The 24,976-nt window shown below is 36.1% G+C and overlaps 1 protein-coding gene across 1 annotated transcript in view; it reads right to left on the reverse strand.

The window, feature by feature from the left end:
- LOC147068975 (pickpocket protein 28-like) overlaps positions 1 to 8,374 on the reverse strand; it is a 34,818-nt gene extending 26,444 nt beyond the window's left edge. The window contains exons 1-4 of the mRNA XM_085951583.1: positions 8,241 to 8,374; positions 6,445 to 6,647; positions 3,260 to 3,402; positions 711 to 841 (exon numbers count right to left, since the gene is read on the reverse strand). Of these exons, the coding sequence (XP_085807709.1) occupies positions 711 to 841; positions 3,260 to 3,402; positions 6,445 to 6,647; positions 8,241 to 8,374 (611 nt within the window). The remainder of the gene's footprint in view (positions 1 to 710; positions 842 to 3,259; positions 3,403 to 6,444; positions 6,648 to 8,240) is intronic.
- Between the last annotated feature and the right edge of the window lie 16,602 nt (positions 8,375 to 24,976).

Below are 24,976 nucleotides of genomic sequence, written 5' to 3' on the forward strand. Positions count from 1 at the left end.
TGTGCTTTTCAAATACCCTTAAAATGGAAAGCCAAAATATTCTTTAGAATGTAACGAATTAAAACATAAATACATAAAGTTCACAGATTAAATAAATATGAGTTTTTCTAATTTTTCTCAAAACTACCTAAAGTCGTTTTTCTCATTTTTCTCAGAATTACCTAATCGTTTTAGGGGCTTTTGAAACTCGGCGCTTCCATTGCAGTAATAGAACCCAGAGCCCACAGATAACATGCTAGTGCAATGACATTAATATGGACGGAGCATCTGGAAAATAAAATGACACTCACTTTGTTGTCGGGTCTGCCGAATGGCATTATCTGTTCTAACGCCATTACAATAAAGGTGATATTGCTATAAATTCCTGATGCTCTTTGTCGGGTCTGCCGAAATGGCATAATTCATATTTTAATATCAATATCGCTCGCTCAAATTAACATTGACACTAGAAACACTGTTTTAACGCCATTAGAATAAAGGTGTTATTGCTATAAATTCCCGATGCGTGATATCGCATAATGTAAATTGAAAATTTTTGTCACGTGACGTCGTCCTATACATGTGCGAATTTACTTGCTAGCTACTGTACTGAGTACGTTATCCATTAATAATGTCATTGAGCCAGTGCCTTACGCACTAGACCACGAGGATTATTATAATTACTAATATAAAAATAAGATTCTAGCAAAAATATTGAAGAAAATTTCTACCTGCTTTGAAGCGTATTGAATGAGTAGCATGTCCCATAGTCTGTGTCGATGGGCAGAAAAAACTCGCAACAATCTATTGGTTTTCCCATCCACTCACAATCGCGAATTAACCCAGTGCATGGGTGACGGATCTAAAAATAATAGCAACTGCAATTATAGGTTATGTGTAAACATAGATAAGTGTGAACAGTTCATTGGGAAGGAAGCAAGAAATGAAATAGTAATAACCAATTTTTTAATGTCTTTGTCATTATCATCAATATCATTCCACTGCTGGATGAAATTCCCTCCAAGCTGATTCCATTCTTCTTTGTCATGTGCGTTGAGTTGCCAACTACTTCTGCAGAACGTAACGATGTCGTCGATCCAACTGGCCTAGGTCTACCTTTCGGACGCTTTATACTTCTTGGGTACCTCTGGATTAGGGATCCCGAGCTATTTTCGATACCTATGAATCCCGGGATTGATGAACATAATCCCGAAACTTTCGGGATTGATTTTTTTTAATTAATTTTTATGGAAAATAAAATAAAAACGAAAATATAACAGAAAAAATACTTTTAATAACAAATAACTACATTAGAAATAAACTGAGTTTGAATGAAGTTTGATTTATACGTAAGTTGCCGATTCATTTTATTTTTTGACATAAAATAATAAAAATGAGAAAGATTGGAAAACACAAATTCCACCATGATCTCATACGTTTTACGGCAGTTTCATATTTGGCTGACTAATTAGATTTATGAAGCGGAAAGGCCATAAGTACAGCATGATTTGCTTTACTATTATAAATCTCGCTAACCCATTCATTAAGTCTTTACTATCGGAAACAGCAATTTCATAGTGAGTTCATATAGTGATTTTTTTTAAAGAATATTGTATGTAATAAATTGAGAGTTTGGAGAACTGGACCGCCCCCAAATAGTAACAAAATTTCACCGCATAAGCATATGTGTACTAAACTTCAAGATTCTAGGTAAGTCCTATTCTATTCTATCTACGGGAAGTAGGCGAAAATGTAGTGTGACAGAAAAACTTAACACAAAAATATGGCAGATTTTACCTTATCTTTTTATCTTATACCATAATTAGAAACTTAACAGCCAGTGATCGCTATATAAAAGATAATATAATTTTATGCATTTTTTTTGTTATAATAATATCTAATAATATATGAACTTCAAATCAAACATTTTGTGATTCTTTTTTAACAATTAGTATTTTTTGGCAACACTTACGATGGTGGTGTTATTAAAATATAAACACAATCAGTAAATAGGTGTACCATACAGCAGTGGTTCTCATGTACGGCCACGAGAGGATTTTGCCGTGGCCAACAACATCATTTTACAACGTTTTTCTTAGCTCGTATTCTTATTTGTCCGGTGGTTCTTTGTCCGGTACAAATCTTGCAATCGATTTTAACTAACTTCCCGACTAGCTAGACATTTGAAACTTTTAGAATATATCAGAACACGATGCCAATGCATTTTTTAAATACTTTTAGCCATCTTTAAGTAGAATTGAATTCATTTTCAGTTAATTCTGTTTTGTATGAAAAGTTATTTCGGAAGCAATCCGTAATCCAATCCACTATTATTGGTTGCTAAAGGGTGGTCGCAACTAAATTATTAATATATACGTGCGTATATATTAATGGTTACTATGGAAATCAAAATGACATTTCAGTATTATTTCTATCAAGTACAAATTTTATTGATCTCTTTATGCTAGCTAGTCAAGTTTATATGATTCAACAGAAAATTTAAAAACGTTGTATATAAAAAGCTATTTTTATCTTGTAATTATTTAGTATTTAATTTAATCAACTGGGCTAACGTTAAATATGCGTTATTGGAAATGAGTCATGACCAAGTATTTAAAAACCATTTTAATAATACCACGGTTGAAAATTTTTGGGTGAAGTTATACGTTGACCAAGAATCAATTCAATTCAAAGAATTGGCAACAATCAATTTATTAATATTGTCGATTTTTCCTACTACTGTATGCTGTGAAAGATCATTCAGTGTAATACACTTCATAAAAATCAAATATCGAAGCCAGTTGACAGATGTAAACTCAGAAGCAGCCATGCGGCTAGCATTGGAAAAAATAGTAAGTATTACGGAATTTCCATTTGCATTAACTATTTTTAATTAAATAGATAGTATGTACTAAAATGTTCAAATGTCTTTTATTAAATGGACTTATCTATAAATAAATTGATCCATCTTTTTAGTAAATAAAATTAAGCTTTAATTTTTTCAATCACAACAAAAGTGAAATTTGGTACGGCCACCAGACGTTTCCATAGAACTGTCAATGTCATTCGTGCGGCCACAGTTAAATTTCACGTGAGAACCAATGCTATACAGTATACAGGTAATATCAAATTATTTTGCGGTTCACTTGATAATATTATTAACAGTTGTTATCAATAGCGACAGGGCGCAAAAGGCGCCTTTAGTCAAGCATACGCATGGCGAAGGTGATTCTGATCGATAAGACGATGATTGCATTGAACTCGGATCCGTAGTCCTTACCGTATCAGATAGCCGCCTCCAGTCGATGGAGCAGTTGATAGTTTTTCCACACCCACTGCCACAAAGTGAACAAGTGCTGTCGCCAAAGCACATGTCAGCAAACATCTTCATGTAATTGAAGTCGTATGATTCCATGAATGCAGCTAAAAGACACCATTCTTAAGTTAATTATTTTTTTAATATATATTATATGTATCTATGTAGCGGGCAATGACCTCGGTCCTTGTCAGCGTTATTTCAACAACGTAACAATCAGCAAGTCAATTAAACCAGTGTTCTTCAACCGGTGGTCCGCAAACACTTATTACCGGTCCGCGAAAGTTTTCACCATGTTATCAACCGACTATATCGCTACACGATTCGGGGAATTCGCACTAGATGTAATTTTGGGAGAATTTTTGAATGTTGCTGATATTATCCAGAAAGTCATATTTAACATCATATGCCAACATTTAAAAGCGATAGCTGAAAACTTTAATAAATATTTCTCTGAAAATTAAGACCTACGTAAAGGCGGACCGGACCTCTAACCTCTGGATTTATTATCCTTTTTTGGAAGATATTAAATCATGCACACTTGATCCTCGTGAGAAAGAAAAGCTGATCGAGCTACCTTCTGATGTTACTCTGGTGTCCAGACATAAAATGCAATCATTGACTCAATTTTGGATATCCCTTGATAAAGAATATCCATCTGAATTATAAAGATCGGATTATTGGTAATTTTTTCGACTTCCTATTTATGTGAAAAGAATTTTTCTTCTATGTCAGTAATAAAAACCAAACAGAGAAATCGAATGAATGTTAATGCAGCGCTTCGTCTCTCAGAAACAATGCTGCAACCACGTATATAAAATTTTCTTACAAAGAAGCAGCAGCAGATGTGGGCACTAACCAAATAAATTTCAAACATAAGATTTAATAAATAAAATTCTATCTATAATGGTTATTATTTCTGGCTAATACAGGTAGGCGAAATTTGGTCACCGGGCCGTGGGTGTTGGATTGAAGAACACTTATTTAAACTATCGCACAACCCTCGCATCTACAATCAGCATATTTTACAGGTGTGACATACTTCAACGGAGTTCGACTACTTCGGGCTTGGTCATCGAAACGCCTCGAAGTATGTCACAATGCGGAGGCCAGCAGATATCCCAATTGCGAACTACATCAACAATGACTCTTGCAATTTACCGAATATTCATATTTTTATATAAACAGCGAGTCATAGTTGATGGGTTAGCTCAGTCCAATCAGTAATCTTCGCGTCAGTCAGACTCAGATCTCAGTCAGCACTGTTTGCTCAGTCAGCTCATTCGGCCCAATCAGTTCCACTCATTCACAGCAGCCACTCTACAATGTTAAGATAAATGAAGTTGTTATTTTAAATTTAAACTAAACTTATAATATACGTAAAAAACCCGCAAAACTGGGTAATTATTTTAATCGGCATATCTCAATGTGTTACTTTGGCCTGTTAAGACATTTTAAGTCCCGCGTACTATCTCACCGAACTAAGAGCACTCTGTACAAGACACTTGTAAAGCCAGTGCTCACCTACGCATCGGAAACCTGGACATTAACTCTCCGAAATGAACGAGCCCTGAACATCTTTGAAAGAAAAATTTTCCGCCATATATATGGACCGATCAGGGATGGCACCAGTTGGAGGAGAAGATATAATGCTGAGCTCTACGGGCTATACGAAGATTGCAGCGCAGTTCTATCAATGAAGATGGGAGACTGCGATGGCTAGGTCATGTGCACCGTATGAATGACAATGAACCGGCAAAGAGAGTGATGTCCAGCAATCTAATAGGGCATAGAAGAAGAGGCAGGCCAAAGATTCGCTGGTTGGATGGAGCTGCCAGTGACTGCCGTATTCTGGGGGTACTGAATTGGAAAGCGGCCACACTGAATAGGGATAGGTGGAGGGAGCTGTTGGAGGAGGCCAAGATCCACACCGGGTTGTCGCGCCTCTGATGATGATGATATATCAATGTGTGATATCATCATCATCAGGGGCGTCATTCACACGTCATCACAGGCACCATTGCTTTAAACCAGGGGGTGGCAAACTTTTTGGATGGAGGGCCAAATTCAAGAATTCAAAATGAGCGGCGGGCTGCAAGTAAAATACCATTTTTAGATATACACTATTTATTATCACAAAAAATAAACATTACAACAAAATGAATGAGAAGAATGAAACTGTTTAAAATTCAGGTGTTAATTTTGTAGTTGATATTCTCAAAACTGCTTGTAAATGGGCGTCGGAGATATTTGATCGTTAAGAATTTTTATTGAGGTTCATGATCGAAAATGTTTGTTCACATATATAGGTTGATCCAAAAATATCGAACATTTTTCTTGCATAATCTTTAAGTTGGTCGAATTTGTCTGAATTAAGGGCATTGTAAAATTTGGAGATTTCTTCACGACGATGTAATTCTCTTAAATCAGTGTCACACTGCAGATCAATAATCTGAAGTTGTAGCTCTGTCGGTACACTATTAATTAATATCTATTGAAAATGGATCGCGTGCTATTGCTAAACTTGTCTCAATTTTTCGGAAATCACCAAATCTTTGTGAAAAATCGCCATTCAGAGCTTTAATAATAATTTTACCATATTCTTCAAATTTATATTCTGGTATATTCAGCAACTTCGAAGTTGGATAGTGGTCCTCGTTGTTATTCGATATTTGTCGAAGAAATAACTTGAGTTTTAATTGAAATCCATTCAAACTTTTACCATATCATGGGCATATATTTTTTTCCTTGGAACGCGGAGCTAAAAGTATTTAAATGTGTCACGATGTTCAACGTAGAAAATAGTGGTTACATAGTGTGAGACGAGACGCAAGAAAGACCTACTGAGGTAATACATTTACGAAACAACTAATTCTACAAATTTCAATCTATTGTCAAAATGTTTTAAAAAAAATATAAAAAAGTTATTCGTAATCAGAAGTAAGTACAATTAATGATGGCGGGCCGCAAAAAAATACCCGGCGGGCCGCAGTTTGCCCCCCCCTGCTTAAACCTATGCAATTAGATGTCATTTTTATATTTGAAACATCTTTTGATAACCTGCCTTTCAATTACATTTTTCCATTATGTTGATTATGTAGTAGCCAAGGAGTTAATAAATTATGAAATAAATATTTTGAAACACTCACGTAATTTCTCAATAAGTGTAGTCAAAGTTTTCCGATATCGGTATTTCTCGCAAATGCTGACTGCAGGGAAAGCAGTCTGCCACAGAAGCCATCGCGTTTCGGGAGTGAAACTTAAGGCGCCTTCCCTAGCACTCTTGATGGCTCCACTCATTATTTCTCGCAGTCCCCATGCGCAAGCCACTATAGCAGATAGCCAGAAAATTCTAAAACATAACATGACGTATTTATGGTGAAACCTATGACCATGGAATAATATTGTGTAAACACTGTGTACAACACTGGAAACTGGTAGGCTATGGTGGTTATAGTGCAGTGTTAGCGAACCTAGAGCACGCGTGCCTGAGGTGGCACGTACGAAAATTTAGTTAACACGTGAACAATAATTCACAAATTCAATTTTTTATGCATGGTATTTCCGGACTCTTCGTTTATCTCTCTTTCCGTATGTATACCTGTATATTTTAAGCTGGCAACACATGTTATTATCATTGGAGGTTATGTTTATTATTGTAGAAAGTGATGGTAAAAATAATGCGTGCATCTAATTTAATTTAATTAATTCTATTTTACAAGATTAGTGGAAATAAAAAATAAAACAAACATATTAGAATCATGCAGCAGAGACTTTCAAAATCGGTGAACTGAAGAGTATAGCATGATCAATGAATCAGTATGAATTTTGTATTCTAAAAAACCATAAGTCATTCCTTGGGAGAAGTAAGGGCGAACTAAAAGAATTTATTACTCGGTCAAGTAAAAATTAACCAACACCTAATGAAATATTATTGGGAGTCGATCAAATAAAATGGAAAACCGTCCCGTGATGGGGAATATATTATTCAATTCAATTCAATTCAATTTATTTATTTTTAAAATATTGTGGACATTACAAATTATAAGTTTAAGACGTTCACAACATGACATTTAGAAATAATATTACATAAAAAAAAGAGATAGATAGTAAGTTATTAAACAGTAGAAATGTGTACATAAAAAAAATATAAATTAGATAGGTACAAGGAAGTACACCGGATGAGTTAAGCAGACCCTATTTTAAGAATTTATAAAACAACATCCACCTATACTCATCCTCACGTAGGTGGAATATATCAACACCCGAAGCAATATCGTTGAATATGGTTATCGCCCTCCCAATTGGCATTACCAGTGGCAGGTTGGTTCTGCACCTTGGGAGAATAAACAACTGATGTTCTCTATTTCTAAGATAGTTATCAGGGACACAAATGTCAACACTACCCAGAATGACAGAGTTCTCATTTATACCTCGTATAAGTCGAAAAAAATACGAGGGCTAAATAAAGATTTCTTCTAAATTGCAGACTGCAGTATGTAAGCATGCCTAAGAGAAAGTCAGTTGGATAAAGCCACGGATAGTATCCATACAACCTCAAGTAAAAGAGTCTCAAGAATTTATTCTGAACCCTCTCCACCATAAGGCCATACTTCAACTGACCCACTCTCAAGTCTGCTTCGAAATAACGAATTAAATAAAAGTTGAAACAAGCGTGGTTAAAATTCATATACGATTTCTTTGAAGATTTTGAAAACAAGGAAAAAAATAATCAAGGAATAAAAGATATGCATTTGGCAAGAAGTACGATGAAAGATAGAATCTCAAGAACTCAATTGTTATTTTCAAACCTTTTCAAACCGAATGATCGAAAAGTAGTATTTGGGGAATTTTGGCACGCGTACGTAAAAAGGTTCACTACCGCTATCATAGTGCATATTATTATGAAGGCACTTGTCAGTCATTAGAAAAAAAACCTCTTTACCTGCAGCCAAACGAGCGCTTCTTCTCCGTCACAAATCTGATTCCGTGCAGATTGCTGTTGTCTCCGAAATACAAGAACCTCTTGAAGGTCGCACTAAAGATAACATTCAGATACTTCTTCCACGTAGTTTTCATGACTACCGAAGTCATACGAAAACTAAGTATTTCTTACAAAGTTATCCGGCAATGTATCCAATAGTAATACCAATCCAACACCAGTAATTATTGATCACGGCCTTATGAAAGAATTGCCGTACAGGTTAACAGTTGGACCAAATTATTCTATAATCTAAGTGGACCAAGTTGTTTGGACTGGTTTAATGGTATGATGATATGACAGTTAAGTAGACCAGAGTTTCCCAAACTGTGTTCCGCCGAACCTGAATAGGTGTTCCGCGAAGTAAAATAGAAGTAAAATAAGTAAAACGAAAATAATTAAAGAATCTACTTTATATTCAAAGGCGAGTAATGATCAATCTTCACTGATGTTTATGACGTCAAGTATCTAGATAGGTCATGGCTCCCACAAGGGTGGGGGGGGCTGACAGTCCTCTAGCCTGGGGGCCTGGGTTTACGGGAGATCGACCAGCCAAGTGAGATAAACACACATCACAAACATGTACTAATAGTAAAAAAATGTCGCCTACTGTTTCACTTCAAACTTACTAACATTTAATAATATTATGTGGTTTTGCCATACTTACAATTTTTGATTATTGTCGATATTTGACATCTCCATAAAAGTGGGTGATTAGAAATACAAAAAAACGCAAAAAATACCCTTAATTTTACCTCGAACACCATTTGGAATATGCAACTCTAGATCGTCACATTGCCTTTAACCTTAGTGATAAGTAGGGCGCCCGCCAAAGATCCTAGCCTGGGGGCCCGCCTCGGGATGTGGGGGCCATGATCTAGGTACAGACGGAGGACCATCTTTTCTCACACCGTGCGCATGAAAAAGATGGGGTATATTGTTTTCAACTGACCGGCTGACAAGTCTATTCAGTTTAACGACAGTTGCCAAAATTGGCAGAACGGTTAGCTGCGCTAATAAATAACCTACAAAATAATGAATATGTTCTGTTAAAATTTCAGGGTTTGCGAAGTGTTCATTGCAGAAAACGTTTGGGAAACCCTAATGGAAAAATCTAAGTAGGTATATTATCTCTAAAAATTAAAAATAAACCATACTGTAATATGCTCAGTATCGCACAAATCCGTTAGGCATGCCCCCCACATCTTGAAACGGGCCCCCAGTACAGGATTTTTGGCGGCCCCCCCTACCCATCGCTAGGGTTAAAGGCAGTGGGATGCTTTACAGAAATGTTATTTCGTAAAATTAATTTTATAAGGTTATTTTAGTGATATGTTTGTATTGTTGATTAAATCCACTTGAATTATGGAGTTGTCGAATATAGAAATAATATAGTAATCAAAAATTGCATCACACAACTGGACATTTTAAAATGTTAGGACACTACACATAAAATAGCGCCGCAGGCGACTTTTCACTTATCCCCCTTTCACTTATCAGGTCGACCCGTCACGCCGGACACGCAGAGCCCGGGCCTCCAGGCTAGAGCCCTATCAGTCCCCCCCTTGTGGGGGCCATGCCGCTAGGTACCTACTTACCTACCTATTTTATTATTTATTTACACCTATCAATACACCTTTAAATTATTTACATACACATAACACAATCTATTGAGAATTATTATATTATGCTTTGATCATTTTTTTAAACTAAGATGTCCACATTTTACAGTGAAATGACCGCATTGTCTGCTTCATGTATAGCCGCCACTGCTCTCAAGTTTATGTGCTTCCACCAATTACCAGTGGTGGAGAGTAGAAGTAGGCTGTTAAGATCCGACACAAATAGTGCACACTACACTATGTCAGGAAAACGCAATTGTTTTTAGTGAGACTCCAATGTGTAGATGTAGTGTAATTTTGGATAGTTTACCTATAGATAAACGAATATTTTTAACTATTATCTACAATGGCTTTGATCAGGCAGTGTTTAATTGAATTTTAAAAACTAACTTTCACCATCTGCAAATTGTATTCTTAATACAATGCAAACAAATAAGTATGACCGACAAAGTTTAGTGTACACTATTTAAGTCAAATCTTAACAACCTACCTCCACCCCTCGCCACTGCCATCTACGTATAATTCATGGTTCGCTAGCAATATTACACGTTTTCATATACATAAGTACCAGAAAGCCATGCACACAAGGAGTGGGAGGTCCTCGGCTCCGGACCTCTCCCCCAGGCACAAAAAACACAAATTATTTACGTGCATGAAACATTACGTGTTGACATGTCTAAAGGCAGGAGAGTGCGGCGCGGTATACACAAACGGACACAAACGGTCCTATTAATAAGGTCCGCCAGACCACGCATACGTGATAACCAGGTGTGGGTGTGACAATTCATAGTTCATGAGCATGGAGAATGTACCCGGAAGAATGCGCACGCCACGCAAGTGTGTAAATATTTTTTCAAATAGCAACCCCTCTCTCCATTACCCATTTGCTGTGTGCATGTATGGTACCGGAAAATTCAAAAATCGAATCAAGGATCTCAAATGACAAATTTAATGTATACCTCCAGAAGTACCTAAATAAAAAAAATGAGTTAGAACGATGTATCTATAGTCTAAGGTTAGAAATTCTATCAATCAACCTCGCGACGGATACGGCTTATGACTATAACTAAAATCCAATATAACTTTATTTTATGACAACTGTGTCCATTTTTTGTGTAACAACCGTCTATGCTGCAATGTGTTTAGTAATATGTAATTATCTTAGTTAATTATTATTTAACACTTTATGTACCGGTAGATTTGAGTATAATATCCCTTTTACACATGCATGAATTTAATGATGAGAGTACGTACCATCGCGGCCATAACAAGAAAATGCATCTGTAAACACATATTATCGTGCAAGTTACAAGATTGTATGCATGGATCAAAAAAGTTCAGAAGCTTATGAAGCGAAGCACGTGAAGCATCTATACTTCAATCACCGTGGGCTCAAACTTGAGTGTTTTTAACACGGTCGTGCCAGAGTACACGTAATACCCCCGTATCAATACTCGTACCATTGTATTCTTGCGGCATAGCCTTAGTGTGAGGCCTCAGTGCCAGCGTTCGGCGCAGCGTTGAGCGTTCTGCGCAACTCAAACGTATAACCGTATAAATGTATAACCAAAAAAAGACATTGTCTACGAACGTTTTCACACACGGTTATACGTTTGAGTTGCGCAAAACGCTCAACGCTGCGCCGAACGCTGCCACTCAGGACGTACACTTAAGGATTCCATCGCCGTGACCGATTGTCCCTCACCTTGCAGTGGTGCTACAAAATTGATCTACGCGCTGCGGGTCTCACATGGAACGAGGGAAGTGGCGTGACATTTTGTTTGACCTGTGCTGAAATGTTGGAACGTAACATGATGAAGTAAGTAACAGATCATCTCTGGAGAAATCTCATCATTCAGTTCTAACCAAGTGATAATAAAATACTTAACGGGCCGCGGGCGAATAAGAATTAACTGGATCAATGAGATCATCAAGTTCGTGACATCGAAAGACTACGGACTGAGACAGCAAAGAGAAACTTTCATCCAACAGTGGATTAGTGAGTGACGTCACGGTAATAATAATTAATCTAGCATTCGTGGGTCGGATGGAATTGAATGTACCTAACGTTGATGTGACCTGATACAGCAAGAAAATTAAGTACCCATTGTTAACGCTAGAGAGGTGTACAATAATCAATAACTTGGCGGAAAACGGTTTTTATTTTAAAGGTACAGTGTAAATTTGAAGGCAGTCTATGCAGTATATCGGCCTGCTAAATGACAAGGGATGAGTGCTGTTACCCGCGACTCCCATGTAACCGGCAACGATATAAAATTCATCCCATACCGATGGATTTCTCCTTTAGATGAAGCCGTCGCTGTCGGAGGCGCAGGTGTGATCTTCTCGGAAATAGCATTAATTATAAAATAAAACTTAATAATATTATTAGGATAAGTCGGCTCCAGTCTATTGACAGAACCATGGTAGGAAACGCTCGAGGCAACATGGTGAAGTGCGGGTTCTCTGATGACCAAACCTGTGTAAAATGCAAAGCATGGAGCATCTCTTTTCATGCAATGCTTGCCCAGTAAGATGCAATTTCGACGAGATCATACAAGCCCTAGGAAAATGGTGTTGACTTCGCCAACTCCGCCACGATAAAGAATAAGAAAAAGTAGAAGATCTACTTGATACATTATAGTTAGATACAATATGACTGATGGATTGCACCATGATGTGTTAATACTTTTGATGTTATGTCGTGTCATGTGTCATGAGGTAACCATTGCGTTTTACACGATACTCCTTTTACATGATTAATCAATCTCATTTAAAAGAAAAATACTAACTACTCTAAAAAGCACTTTCATCCTTTCAAATTATTACTACTTTACACGAAATGTTTGATTTATTCATTTATCACAAGCATGCAATATTTAAATTTAAAAGCATAATAGAAAAATAAGACTGACAGATGACATCTGTGCACTATTGTAAAAATCTATTACTATTACTATCAATGAATTTAATACAGATTTTAATTGTATTGCACAGGTGTCTCAATTTGCTAGTAATACAACCAACTTTATTAAGTGTAGCTTTTATAGAGTCTAGCTAGACCAGTGTCTGCCACACTCAGTGACGTCCCGTGGGGGTAGGCAGATTGAGCGTTGCTTGGGGGCGGCAGTTACTCGAAGGGCGGCAAATTCGTACGGTCTTTATCAGTCACAGACCTTTTACACATTTTCTGGTGTCCCCCAGGGCTCAAACTTAGGGACATTGCTGTTCACGTTTTTTATGAATGACATAGCATTGGTAATTAAAAATGCTATGTTTTGTTGTTTGCTGACGACTTGAAACTCTTCATGGAAGTTGTCACCTTGGACGATTGTCGTCAACTCCAACTTGATATAGATAATATTATATTAGATTGGGACAGGCGTAACAAACTGGACTTCAATATTGATAAATGCAATGTTTTATCGTTTACTAAAGCCTCGCGAGTATTGTTTTTCCAGTACTCGATGCATGGCAGAGTTCTCTCGCGAACATCATCTGTAAAAGATCTTGGAATTACGTTTGACGGTAAACTGACGTTTAGTGGTCATATAGATACCATTTGTAAAAAGGCGCTAAAGATGTTGGGCTTTGTCTTGCGTACTTCCCGGGTCTTTTCGGATGTTATGGTACTAAAAATTCTCTATAACTCCTTAGTTAGAAGCAGACTTGAGAGTGGGTCTATCGTTTGGGCCCCGCATCAGTTGAAGTACGGCCTTATGGTGGAGAGAGTCCAAAAGATATTTTTAAGACTCCTTCACTTTCGGCTGTATGGATATTATCCGTGGTTCTATCCGACTGATTTTCTCTTAGGGATGCTTAGGTACATACTGTAGCTTAAAATTTATAAGGGATCTTTATTTAGCTACATATTTTTTCAGACTTATACACGGCGTAAATGTGAACTCTGCCATTCTTGGTGGTGTTGGCTTGTGTGTCTCTGATAATTAATTACCTTAGGAATCGAGGGCAGAGTTACATAATGTGTGTACCCAAGTACTTATTTACCATTTCCTCTTGGTTGTACACTCATGGTTGAGGATCGTGACTACTTTGATTTTTTTCATTTTTTAAGCGAACAAGCTTGCCTGTCACCCATCTCGATCCTCTGTTTCTTTTAGGTAAGAGTGAATGCTGCCCCTAATCAGCTTCTTTATTTGGCTGCTCCATTGCGCTGACGTTCTTCCTCTACTTCGCCTTTCGTAGAGGCTACCCAAAAGCACCAGTCTCTCCAGATTATCCGGTCTGTACCGAACAATACGTCCAAAAAACTACCGAATACGTGTCAGACATATTGTCGAGAGCCATTTCTTTATCTGTAGTCTCTGGATGATTGACTGGTACGCTCTCTACAAGAAATACGAAGAATTTGGCGCCAACACCACATTTCGAAGGCATCAATTTCCTTCCGCTCCCTTGCCTTTAGGCTCCATGACTCGGCACCATACAAAAATATGGAGAACACTAATGTTTTCACCAGCATCATTTTCGGGACAATTGAAATTCCCCGATCCTTCCATATATTATCTAGTTGTAATATGTGTCATCGCATTTTTCGCAATCTGTGTGGGCCTTCTTATCTCTGCTTCACATCCGCCTTTTCCACTAACAGTCGATCCCAGATATACAAACTCGTCCACTATCATTTAGCTTTGGTAGAAGGTTAGCCCTCAGATACATATTACCTAATAACTACGTTACCCGATATATTTGCAATTTACCTCCACCCTTCTAGCCGTAGGGAATCTATTTCTACATAGGGAAGTGGGTTACCCCGACTCACCACGCCACTACTGCTATATGATAGCTTTTTCACCTCGTGATGAATTGTTGCAAGTGCATTATTTTCGGAGCTAGACGTTATGCGTTTAATCAGCACGTGTCTACTAGTTTGTTTAGTTATAACATAACTACATCCAAAAATTAAAAAACACTATTATATATTTTGTGAAATAATTAAAACGCCGATGAAAATGCAAATATTTCTAAATCCTAGACAAACACTAATAATGCATCTTTATTATTAGTATTGAAATATAAAAAAAATATACATGTTCCATGTCCATGCCAATGTCAAGAGTTCTTCAGTCGACATAGTACATCCGTTATTCCACTCGATTTAAGTTTCTCAGTTAATTAATAGAATTATTAATCTCTTAATCATCTCGATCTCACCTCCACCTCATCTACCTCCAAAGTCTCATCTGTTTCTTTGTCCATTGGTTTCTTTGGTAGTTTTTTCTGCGTTATATCTTATATTCATTCACCTTTCCATGCAAGATTGTGTTACTCGTAGTTTCTGGATTTCTTTTACGTTAAGAATGATATAATAGGTCTTTTATTACTCTGAAAAAATGCCCTCTTTTCCAACGAGGTCAAGCATTCCCCAGTACTACGTTTTTAAGATGAATAATTATTGCACCTGGCCAAGTAGGAAAATTGTCCTACCTCGTGATTATATCTGGCAGTCGGCGAATTGTCTGTGTGCCAAATTGCTCGTTGCATAATGTTAAATATACCGTCTTATCTACATTTGCCGAAGCACGCATATTTCTTGAAGTGCAGTGCAAATGATTCACATACACCAGGGATAGTCAAAATTTTGTTTTATTTGTGATAAATAGGGTCCGGATTAATATGCTATTATAGTAGTGCATGTTTTGTTAGTGTGTAGGTATGCGCAGCTATGGGAGTTACACAGAAATCCGTTTCGAAAGACGCAGAATCCAAAAATAAAATTGTATTGTGCATATAAATGCATATTTGAGACGTTAGAGCATATTTGAGACATTAGTGCATATTTCATTAATAAATGCATATTTTAGGGCTTTTGCATTTATAATTTTATCGAATCATAACTAAACCAGGTAGATGCGCTTGCATTTTTAATGGCATTATAAAAAGTCAACTCGGGCAACCTCTGTGGACGTTGAGAGATCATTTTACGCATATAAAAAATACTAACAGATATGCGGATAATTTAATGCCAGAGAATATTGAAAAAAATATTGTAACTTATTTTTTCGGACAAAAAAACAGCAAATAGTATTTAGAAATAGTTAAGTGTGTCGTTTTTGTTTTTTTTAAATTGTGTTTAGTTTCCATAGTTTACATTTACATTTTGCATTTTTTTGTTCAATTATTTGTACCTACTTGTAAACAAACTATGTATTATGAACATTGTAATTGATTATTGTGTGTTTTTTTGTTATTGTATTATGTTGCTTAGGATTATTAATTTGTTATTCGATTTTTTTTATCGGTAATATTGGGTGAAGTGGGTATTTAGAATATTTTCCCATAAAAATGTAAATTTTTAACTGCATACATCTTTGGTTTTAGTGCATATTTCAATGATTTTAAGCGCATATGTGCATGCATATAATCATGTTTTTGTTGTATATAAATGCGCTCCCTAACTGATAAAAGACCGTCAGCTCTTTGAAAACGGCTTTGGAGGCAATGACATTAATATGGACGAAGCATCTGGAAAATAAAATGACACTCACTTTGTGTCGGGTCTGCCGGATGGCGAAATTCATATTTTAATATCGGTATCCTACGTTCAAATGAACATTCTGCTTGCAAGCGGTCTGGCGACACCGCTGAATCTGTCCATACAAAATTTCTGACTGTCAGATTTCGACTCCGCCGTTATTATTGTGTTACAAAATGCCAATGTGCCTAGTTAAAAATTGTAATCTACTAAACACTCCAAGAAAGATGGGATATCACTTTTCATGTGTTAGTATTATTTATTATTGATAAAATACCATTTTAAGATACATATTGATGAATGTTTATTCAATGCAATTGAATGACAGAAACCATTGGACAGACGCCTGTGATGCGCTGGGCCCACTTGCGTCTAATCTCCGAGAAGTCGTAAGTAACCTAGAATCTGTTTCTAACGTAATGAGTAATGACACTAATACGCCATTACAATAAAGGTTATATTACTATACATTCTCGAAGCTTGTATCGCATAATGGAAACGGATACGTCATATGGTCACGTGACGTCTACCTATACATCTGTAAATGACTTTCATGCACAATTTCTCGTGCGCGCCAATGTGAAGTGAGATGTCCATTGGTATGATGATGTGGAGATGAAAGAAGCTCGTTGTTTCTTGGTTGTTGAGATGAGAGTTTATTGGTTGATACGAGAATTAATAGACTGAATATAATAATAAGGATGATAGCATGAGATTATAATCGCCAGGTAATGATCTACTGTACACAATAATTAATATATAATTTAGAGCATGGCAGTTTATTGATTACTTCAGGGGATGTTCATGTTCCATATCTACAGCATCTATGAACATTGCATTGGTACCTAGAGAATAAATTTACGTCACTCAGGGCAGTGGCGCACCCAGGGGAGGGGAAGGGGCCCTGGCACCCCCCAAAAATGAAAATTATTAGAATGATTCTAAACATTGAAATTGAAAGCCAATAAACTATAACCTTTGGGCTTAGACAAATAAAAACACGGCATAAAAAGTGATTTGTAATAATTCTCCAGCACCCTTTTTAGAAAAAAATCTTAGATTTTAATTTCTAGCACAAAAATTTCAAAACACTAATAAATGTCAGGTTTTTTTAGAAACCCAATCCCTAATGGAACTGTCAAAATATTCTCGGTGTCCACCCGAATTCCGGAGTGGTGTAGGTCATGGCTGGGGAGGGCTGACAGGGCTCTAGCCTAGGGGGCCCGGGCTGTAGGGAGCCCGGCGTGTCGGGTTGACCAGATAAGTGAGATAAACGCACATCATAAATTAGCTTTAACAGTAAAAAAGTCGCCTGCGGCGCTATTATACTTCATGGCCATGAACATTTTCTATTACTTATATAATTGTGCAATGTATTTTTTGATTATTATGTGTCGATAGTCGACACCTCCATTATTAAAGTAGATGTATTGAAAATCGCCAATAATCCACTGTATAAGTACCCTTAATTTGAACAAAAACACAATTTGAAAAACGTTAATGTAGTGTTTCACACAGCCTTTAATCTTAGCGGTAGGTAGGGGGCACACCAAATATCCTAGCCTGAGGGCCCGTTTCAGGATGTGGGGACCATGGTATAGGTACACCGAGTGCAATAGACAAAATACCGATAAACAAGAAATTAATTAGGCTGTGAAGAAGAAAAAGAGCCTATGGGACTAATTTACATTCTCCTCCTTGCCCCCCCCCCCCCCTCAATATTAAATCCTGGGTGCGCCACTGACTCAGGGAGTAGGAAGATATGAACTTGGGACAGAGAATACGTATGGAAAAGTGAACACAAAAATAATGGTCAAGCTGTAAGGAGGTACCATTCTCGAATGTGGGTAATATGTGACAAACGTAAAGTGTTAAATAATATGTTATGTTATTTCAATATATACCCCTGTATCCATAATAATGCATTAGTTAGTCACGAAAACGAAATACGCATTCAATATTATTTATTTGATGAGCCTGACGTGTATTAATGAACCAAAAATAGTTTTAAAACGATGGTTTATGATAAAGAACTATCGCATCGCATGTATATCTTATTAATTTATTTTGTGGTGTGGACTGTGGACATTCAAAGACTTGACGTATCTAATATACTCGTAGAGGTACACAGTAAGGATTGCAATACCGATATCACGGTTTTAAAAATCGAACAATACCGATATATTCGGTATTGAAAGTGGAAATAACATGTATTAATTAACACAAAAAGGTTTAATATGGTATTTTTGTCGGGTTACGCGATGTCTGGTTTACTTCCGTTGCCCTTCAACGCCCTTGGAGACCAGAAATGGCACGTGCTGTAAAATATTAATATTATAAAGACCTTTTTAGGTATATATAAAATATATAATATTTATTAGTAGTTACCTACTTCTGTTTTTTTTTCCATATACTTCAAAGTATTCAATAGGAAATACGGAAAGGTATTAGTATTTTCATTCGGTATTGCAATCCCTAGTAAAAAAGGACAAGAAACTTAAGGTATTATTAAAAGTACCAAAGGTGAAGTAGTCGGGGTGCTAGACCCCATGCTCTGAGAATGACTGATCTATCATTGACTTTTCAGCTGGTGAATATGCATGACCCGTTTGGAATCGTTCACGCGATGCTTGAAACCTACACATGTAGCAAAAGTGCATAGTTTGGCTGGAATACCATAACCACCAGATGTAGGTACTTAGAATCGCTGATGTAATCGCACAAGTCAAATATGTGATGAAATAAAAACATTATAATAATATACATCGGTGCAATTACGCCTGAAATCCAAAAAATGCTTCCTTTGGTTATTCAAAGAAATCTCAGAGCCGTCTGCAGTTGAGCAGATTGAGCGTCGTTTGTGGGCGGTAGTTACTCGAAGGGCGGCAAATCGAGGAGAATTATTTGGTAGATTTATAGAAATAGCTACTTAAACTTAATAAATAACGAAAATATCTTTCCATTAAAAAATCAACTCATCGGTTGGAAACAAAATGTATTAATTGACATAAAAGGTTTAACGGGATTGTAATTTTTTATCGGGTTCGCGATGTCTAGTTTATTTCCGTTGTCATTGATGGCTAGGTATCAATTTAATAATGCCTACACCTTTGCGGTCTCAGACAATATCATTGCTAATGTTGCCAAGCTTTGTGGAGAAGAAAGTGTTATGGATCGCCCTTAATTCACCAAGACAGAGCAAATTAATGTATCACAAAAATGACATGTAAGAAACTACTGTAATACCAACATCAAAAAAATCCCCACTTTTGGGGAAACATATTTAAAATTTTTATTTTGTATGTTTTGTTTGTAATGTATCCATATAACACATTTCTTCGATATTGTAAAGAAAAATGATACAAAAGACTGTATTTAAAAAATGGAGCGGCATTTTGTCTAGGGACATCACTGGATAAAAGAATAGCAACATAAACAGCTTCTTATCATAATGTGGTGTCCGATAAGCAGCTACCACATGGGACCATGTAAGACTTCGCGGCTTGCAAGACGACAAGTCGGATACTAGACTGGACGAGTGTGACTAGAACTATAAGAACTTGAAATTGCACCATGGATGAAAAATTGTTTAATTTAAATCCAATGACGCGGCCATCACAGTGGCCAAGGCGTGGTTTGTGCTTCAATTACATTGTAATGCACGCCGCGTACTGTCATGCTGACACGGCGACAAATTTAGTTTATGGTTTCGCCATTTTGCAGAATATTTTGAACGATCACTATCTCTATAATTTCGATGAGTGTCAACTCTAAGGTATTAGTATTTTGAATTATTATTCATTATTCATGCTAATTTCAATTACCTAATTTTAACAGTTTCTACGTGTGCGTACGTTAAATTTACTAATAAAAAATACTTCGAGCAGAACCCAACCTACAAACCATATATAATATAATAGACAGCATTCTTATATAAAATACATAGTGCCAACCGCTATAAACAAAAAACACTTGATTTTGACATAAATCTAAAATTTGTAGACATGTAGAAAATTATGAAATAACTTTCATTGAGTCGATGCAATGCGGTAGTGAGGTGACCTCATTGTTTTTCTGGTGACTTCTACAGTTTTTGCTAATTGACAATGTTCGTTTAATGTGCTACGAGATGGGAGCATCAGTCTGATAACATTTTAAACACCAAGAAAAACGACATTACAGAATATTTTCCCGCTTTTTGTAACGTCATGTGATAGTACGCGACGTGCATCATAATATATTTGGCGCATTAATTTTAATCGTACATCTCACACGGATACGACAGAAGAAGACCTAAGACTACATTTTTTAAGAATAAGAAAAATGCACAATAATCATTTTAAATAGACACAGTTCCGACTGCTTTCCAATGTCTGGCGGTAAAATAAATTGTTTTCACGCTATTTTCTTATCTACATATTATATTTCTTTAATCCACAGAAGTCAAATAATATTTTTTTGTGATGATAGAGAAAATATTCAGGCCTTCCAAAATATTGTTATGTAGATAATAATCTCCGTGGCATTTTGGAAAATATTATTTTGTTATTGTGGTTACCTACTTAACTGTTCAGAGTCCAGACTTAATATTATTTTGAATAGAGATAAAATTTTGCATGAATATGTTGTTTTCATGATGTGGAACGCCATAAATAAAACATAACATAACAGAAATAAATATTAGTATTTTTGTGGATTAAATAAAATAGTAGGTAAGTTCTTTTTCGTTATGTAGAGTCTTTGGTGGCCACAATATTATTTTACCGATTAAGTTATCAAAGGGAACAACAATCTTCTCCTAAATGGGGTTTCGTTGATATTGCATTTTAGTGTTTGGTGGTGCCAATCCTGCTTAAGGGCGGACGTGCTCATCGTGGGTCAAAATGGAGCTTTTTTTCTATTTTCAAAGAATCATCCTGTACATTCCTGAAACGTTGTAGATAATATATTTATATATATTTAAAGCCTTATTATCCTTTATATTTATTTTAAACATTTGATGACTGCATAAAGTATTTTTATTACATAAAATAGTATTCTTTTAAACCTCTCGCTCTAATGTTTTAGAATATAGTCATATTACAGTACTTACATCCATGTGCAGTGGTGTTAAGATTTTTTACATTTATTAATTTTTAAACGCATTTATAAAACCGTTAGTATAATTTATGTCGACATTATTACAGTGAAATATTTACGATAAAAAATTAAATTGATAATTTCTGTGATCCCAAATTTGACAAGAATTAGGCATTTTATTATTCAAAAAAATGGGCAAGATTAACACATTTGCAGATAATTCTAAAGATACTAATTATAAGCTATGTCTTTGACCATTCAAGTGTGATACACATCCTACGAATAATGATTGATTTATAATAGTTATTGAACTAAGAATAAGGTAGTGTTTTTTTGAAATACGCAATTTCTTTTGGCATTCCCCAGTGGTTAAGCTACAACATACGGCCGTAGCTATGTTATAAGAATACTTTATGCAGTCATCAATTGTTTAAAATAAATATAACGGATAATAAGGCTTCAAAATTATATACATAGATTATCTACAACGTTTAAGGAATGTCCAGGATCATGCTTTGAAAATGCAATAATATCTCCATTTTGACCTACGCTGAGCATGTCCCCCCTTAAGGGCGGTGCTTTACCGAAGGACAAATATTGTGACTTTTTTATGGTACCCATTTTTGATACTGATGGGATTTGAAGCAAATATGTTGAAGTTATGATTCCCTTCTATGCCACTTAAGATTTTAGATGATATGAGATTGAAAATGGAAAGGATAAGGCAAATGACTAGATTAGCTGCAAGTAATCAAGCATTGTACCTATATTATTTTGTAGCAAACTTGACACTGTTATCTCTTGAAACCGCAAACATTTCAACACAATGCTAGTTTTCGTAAATAACTAGATGTGCAGATGTTGACAAGATAAACTACTTCGCTCTGAGATTGTTTTGTTAGAGCCGAACTACGATTTAAAAAAACACCTTGGTACTGTTCGGTTATCAGGAATACCTACAGCGGAAAATACATTTTTAAAATAGCCGATAAACTGGATTATTTGTTAGGTACCAAACCTAACCTAACCCAAACTAACAAATAATCCAGTATATCGGGTATTTTCAAAAAGTGTTTTCCGCTGTATTCCTGATAACCGAACAGTACCAACACCTTTTTTCGGTGTTACAACGCAAAATCATAATTTTGATGAAGAATCACATAACAGGCTATAACACATATATAAACAGGCTTGCAATTCTGTCCTCTCTTATTTGTTATCTTTTGTATGAATTGTTTGTATGTTTCTTTTGTATGTTTGTATGTAAGAATCTTGAATTGTCATGCACACCATCTTCTGAGAATTACAGCATTTCCACGAACCGTACTGTCAAACAGTGGTGGTTTTAGATTCGAGGAGACTGCGGCGCTGACAAATTTTGAGGTGCCCTTAGGAAAAAATTTCCTGTACGATAAACCGCCATAACAATATAACATATTATAATGAATTTCTTTGAGACAATATTTAATTGAATGTACATACTTTGAAAACACCTTAGATATATCTATTAGAAAAAAATATCTTTATTAATATTATTTATTTAATAATTAAGTGCAAGTCCGCCCCGATCGTGAAATGTCAATTAAATATATTTAGTAAGTCTCGTGTTGGATTTCAGTTGTTTTTTTTTTAACTGGAACATGCTTAATAAAATTCCGCATTAACGATCCCGCATTCAAATTAAAATATTTTTTTTACATATAGCGAACATTACAGTTTATTGATTGAAGACGTTCACAACATGACATTTCGAAACAATGAAATATTATTAAACAGTATTATATAAAAAAAAGAAATAGATCAGTAGATATTAAGTTATTAAACAGTAGAAATGTGTAATAAAAAAATAATATAAATTAGAAGGAAGTATAAACATCATCCACCTATAAATACTCAACTCACGTAGGTGGAATATATCAACATCCGCCCGTTATTGCCCTGCCAATTAGCATCACTAATGGCAGGGTTGTTCCGCTCCTTGGGAGAACAAACAACTGATGCTCCCGATTTCTAAGACATTTATCAGGGACACACAAGTCGATACTACCAAGAATGCCAGAGTTCTCATTTACACTACGTATACGTCGAAAAAAATACGTAGTTAAATAAAGATCTCTTCTAATTTGTAGACTGCAGTATGTAAGCATACCTAAAAGAATGTCAGTTGGATAAAGTCACGGATAGTATCCATACAACCTCAAGTAAAGAAGTTTCAAGAATTTCTTCTGAACCCTCTCCACCATAAGGCCATACTTCAACTGATGCCCAACGGTGCCCAAACAATAGACCCATTCTCATGCCTGCTTCGAACTAAAGAATTAAACAAAAGTTTTAGAAAAAGGCCCAACATTTGTAGCGCCTTTTTACAAAAATGATAGCTATGTGATATGGCCACTAAATGACAGCTTACTGTCAAACGTAATGCCATGATCTCTTACAGATGATATTCGCGAAAGAACAAATAATATAATATGAATAATTATTAGCCCAGGATCGCTTCAAGAGTAAATCCGGCCCTGATGCTTGATGCAACTTTTACCGATCATCAACTGAGTCGTGAGTGAAAAATATGAGTTAGGATAGGTACTACACCACTGTAGGTAGTTAATATGACATGTTAGTGTTACTCCCTCGATTATACCTATAAAACTTGTTAACTCCTTTTGATCAACATTCGAATCTAAAGTCTTCAACATGTCATATTGCTAGTGCATAAGCCCGCAACACTTCCATTCGGCCACGATGTCCGACAATCATCAAATGACTAATCATCGAATTGATTAGGTACTTACACAGTTTTTACTTCCCTGTTTGCAGGTCGATCGGTTCCATATACTTAACCAGTTAACCAGGAGCGTAGAGCTTCGGCCAATATAGGAATCTGGGTCACTGTGAGGCCGACCAATCGGAGGGCGACCCGGCGGTCACGTGGCTTTGTTATCATCTGTCAGCTGGGCCGGCTCGCGAGGTGCGAATCCGACGTACGTCGCGCGCCGACACTGCTCGCTCGCCGAGGAATGACAAAGGAGTGGATTAGTTGGTTAAAACGCCAAACCACTAATGGTTATATTCGCGAATTAAATTTATGACAATACATTATAAAAATATTGACATTTAATAACAACTTGCACTAGAGCAAAACATAATGGGTCGTTCATATTTTACGAAGTCACACAGTACTAAGGTGGGGTTTCATATAATGTGGAGTACAACAAAATTTACTGAGGTTTTTCTGAAAATAAAATATTCTGTCAGAAGATTATACTGAAATCGGTAATGTATAATTGAGGACATGTTCAAAAATCTAGGGTACCTAATTTAGACATTGCTTAAAGACTTTGTGACAAAGTATGCTGATGGATGGGGTGTCATTTATGGAAAGACTCCATAACATAATATTATACTATACAGCGCAAAGGTGATAGCTTTTTCATTTTTTAACATACGAATAGTTATAGTTAGGGTTGCATCTCTACTCATAATTTTCAAGATTTTCACTTCCC

The sequence above is a fragment of the Rhyacophila brunnea genome, unplaced genomic scaffold, assembly GCF_057557595.1.
Source record: "Rhyacophila brunnea isolate RB1 unplaced genomic scaffold, BYU_Rbru_1.0 scaffold_24, whole genome shotgun sequence".
NCBI classification, from domain to species: domain Eukaryota; kingdom Metazoa; phylum Arthropoda; class Insecta; order Trichoptera; family Rhyacophilidae; genus Rhyacophila; species Rhyacophila brunnea.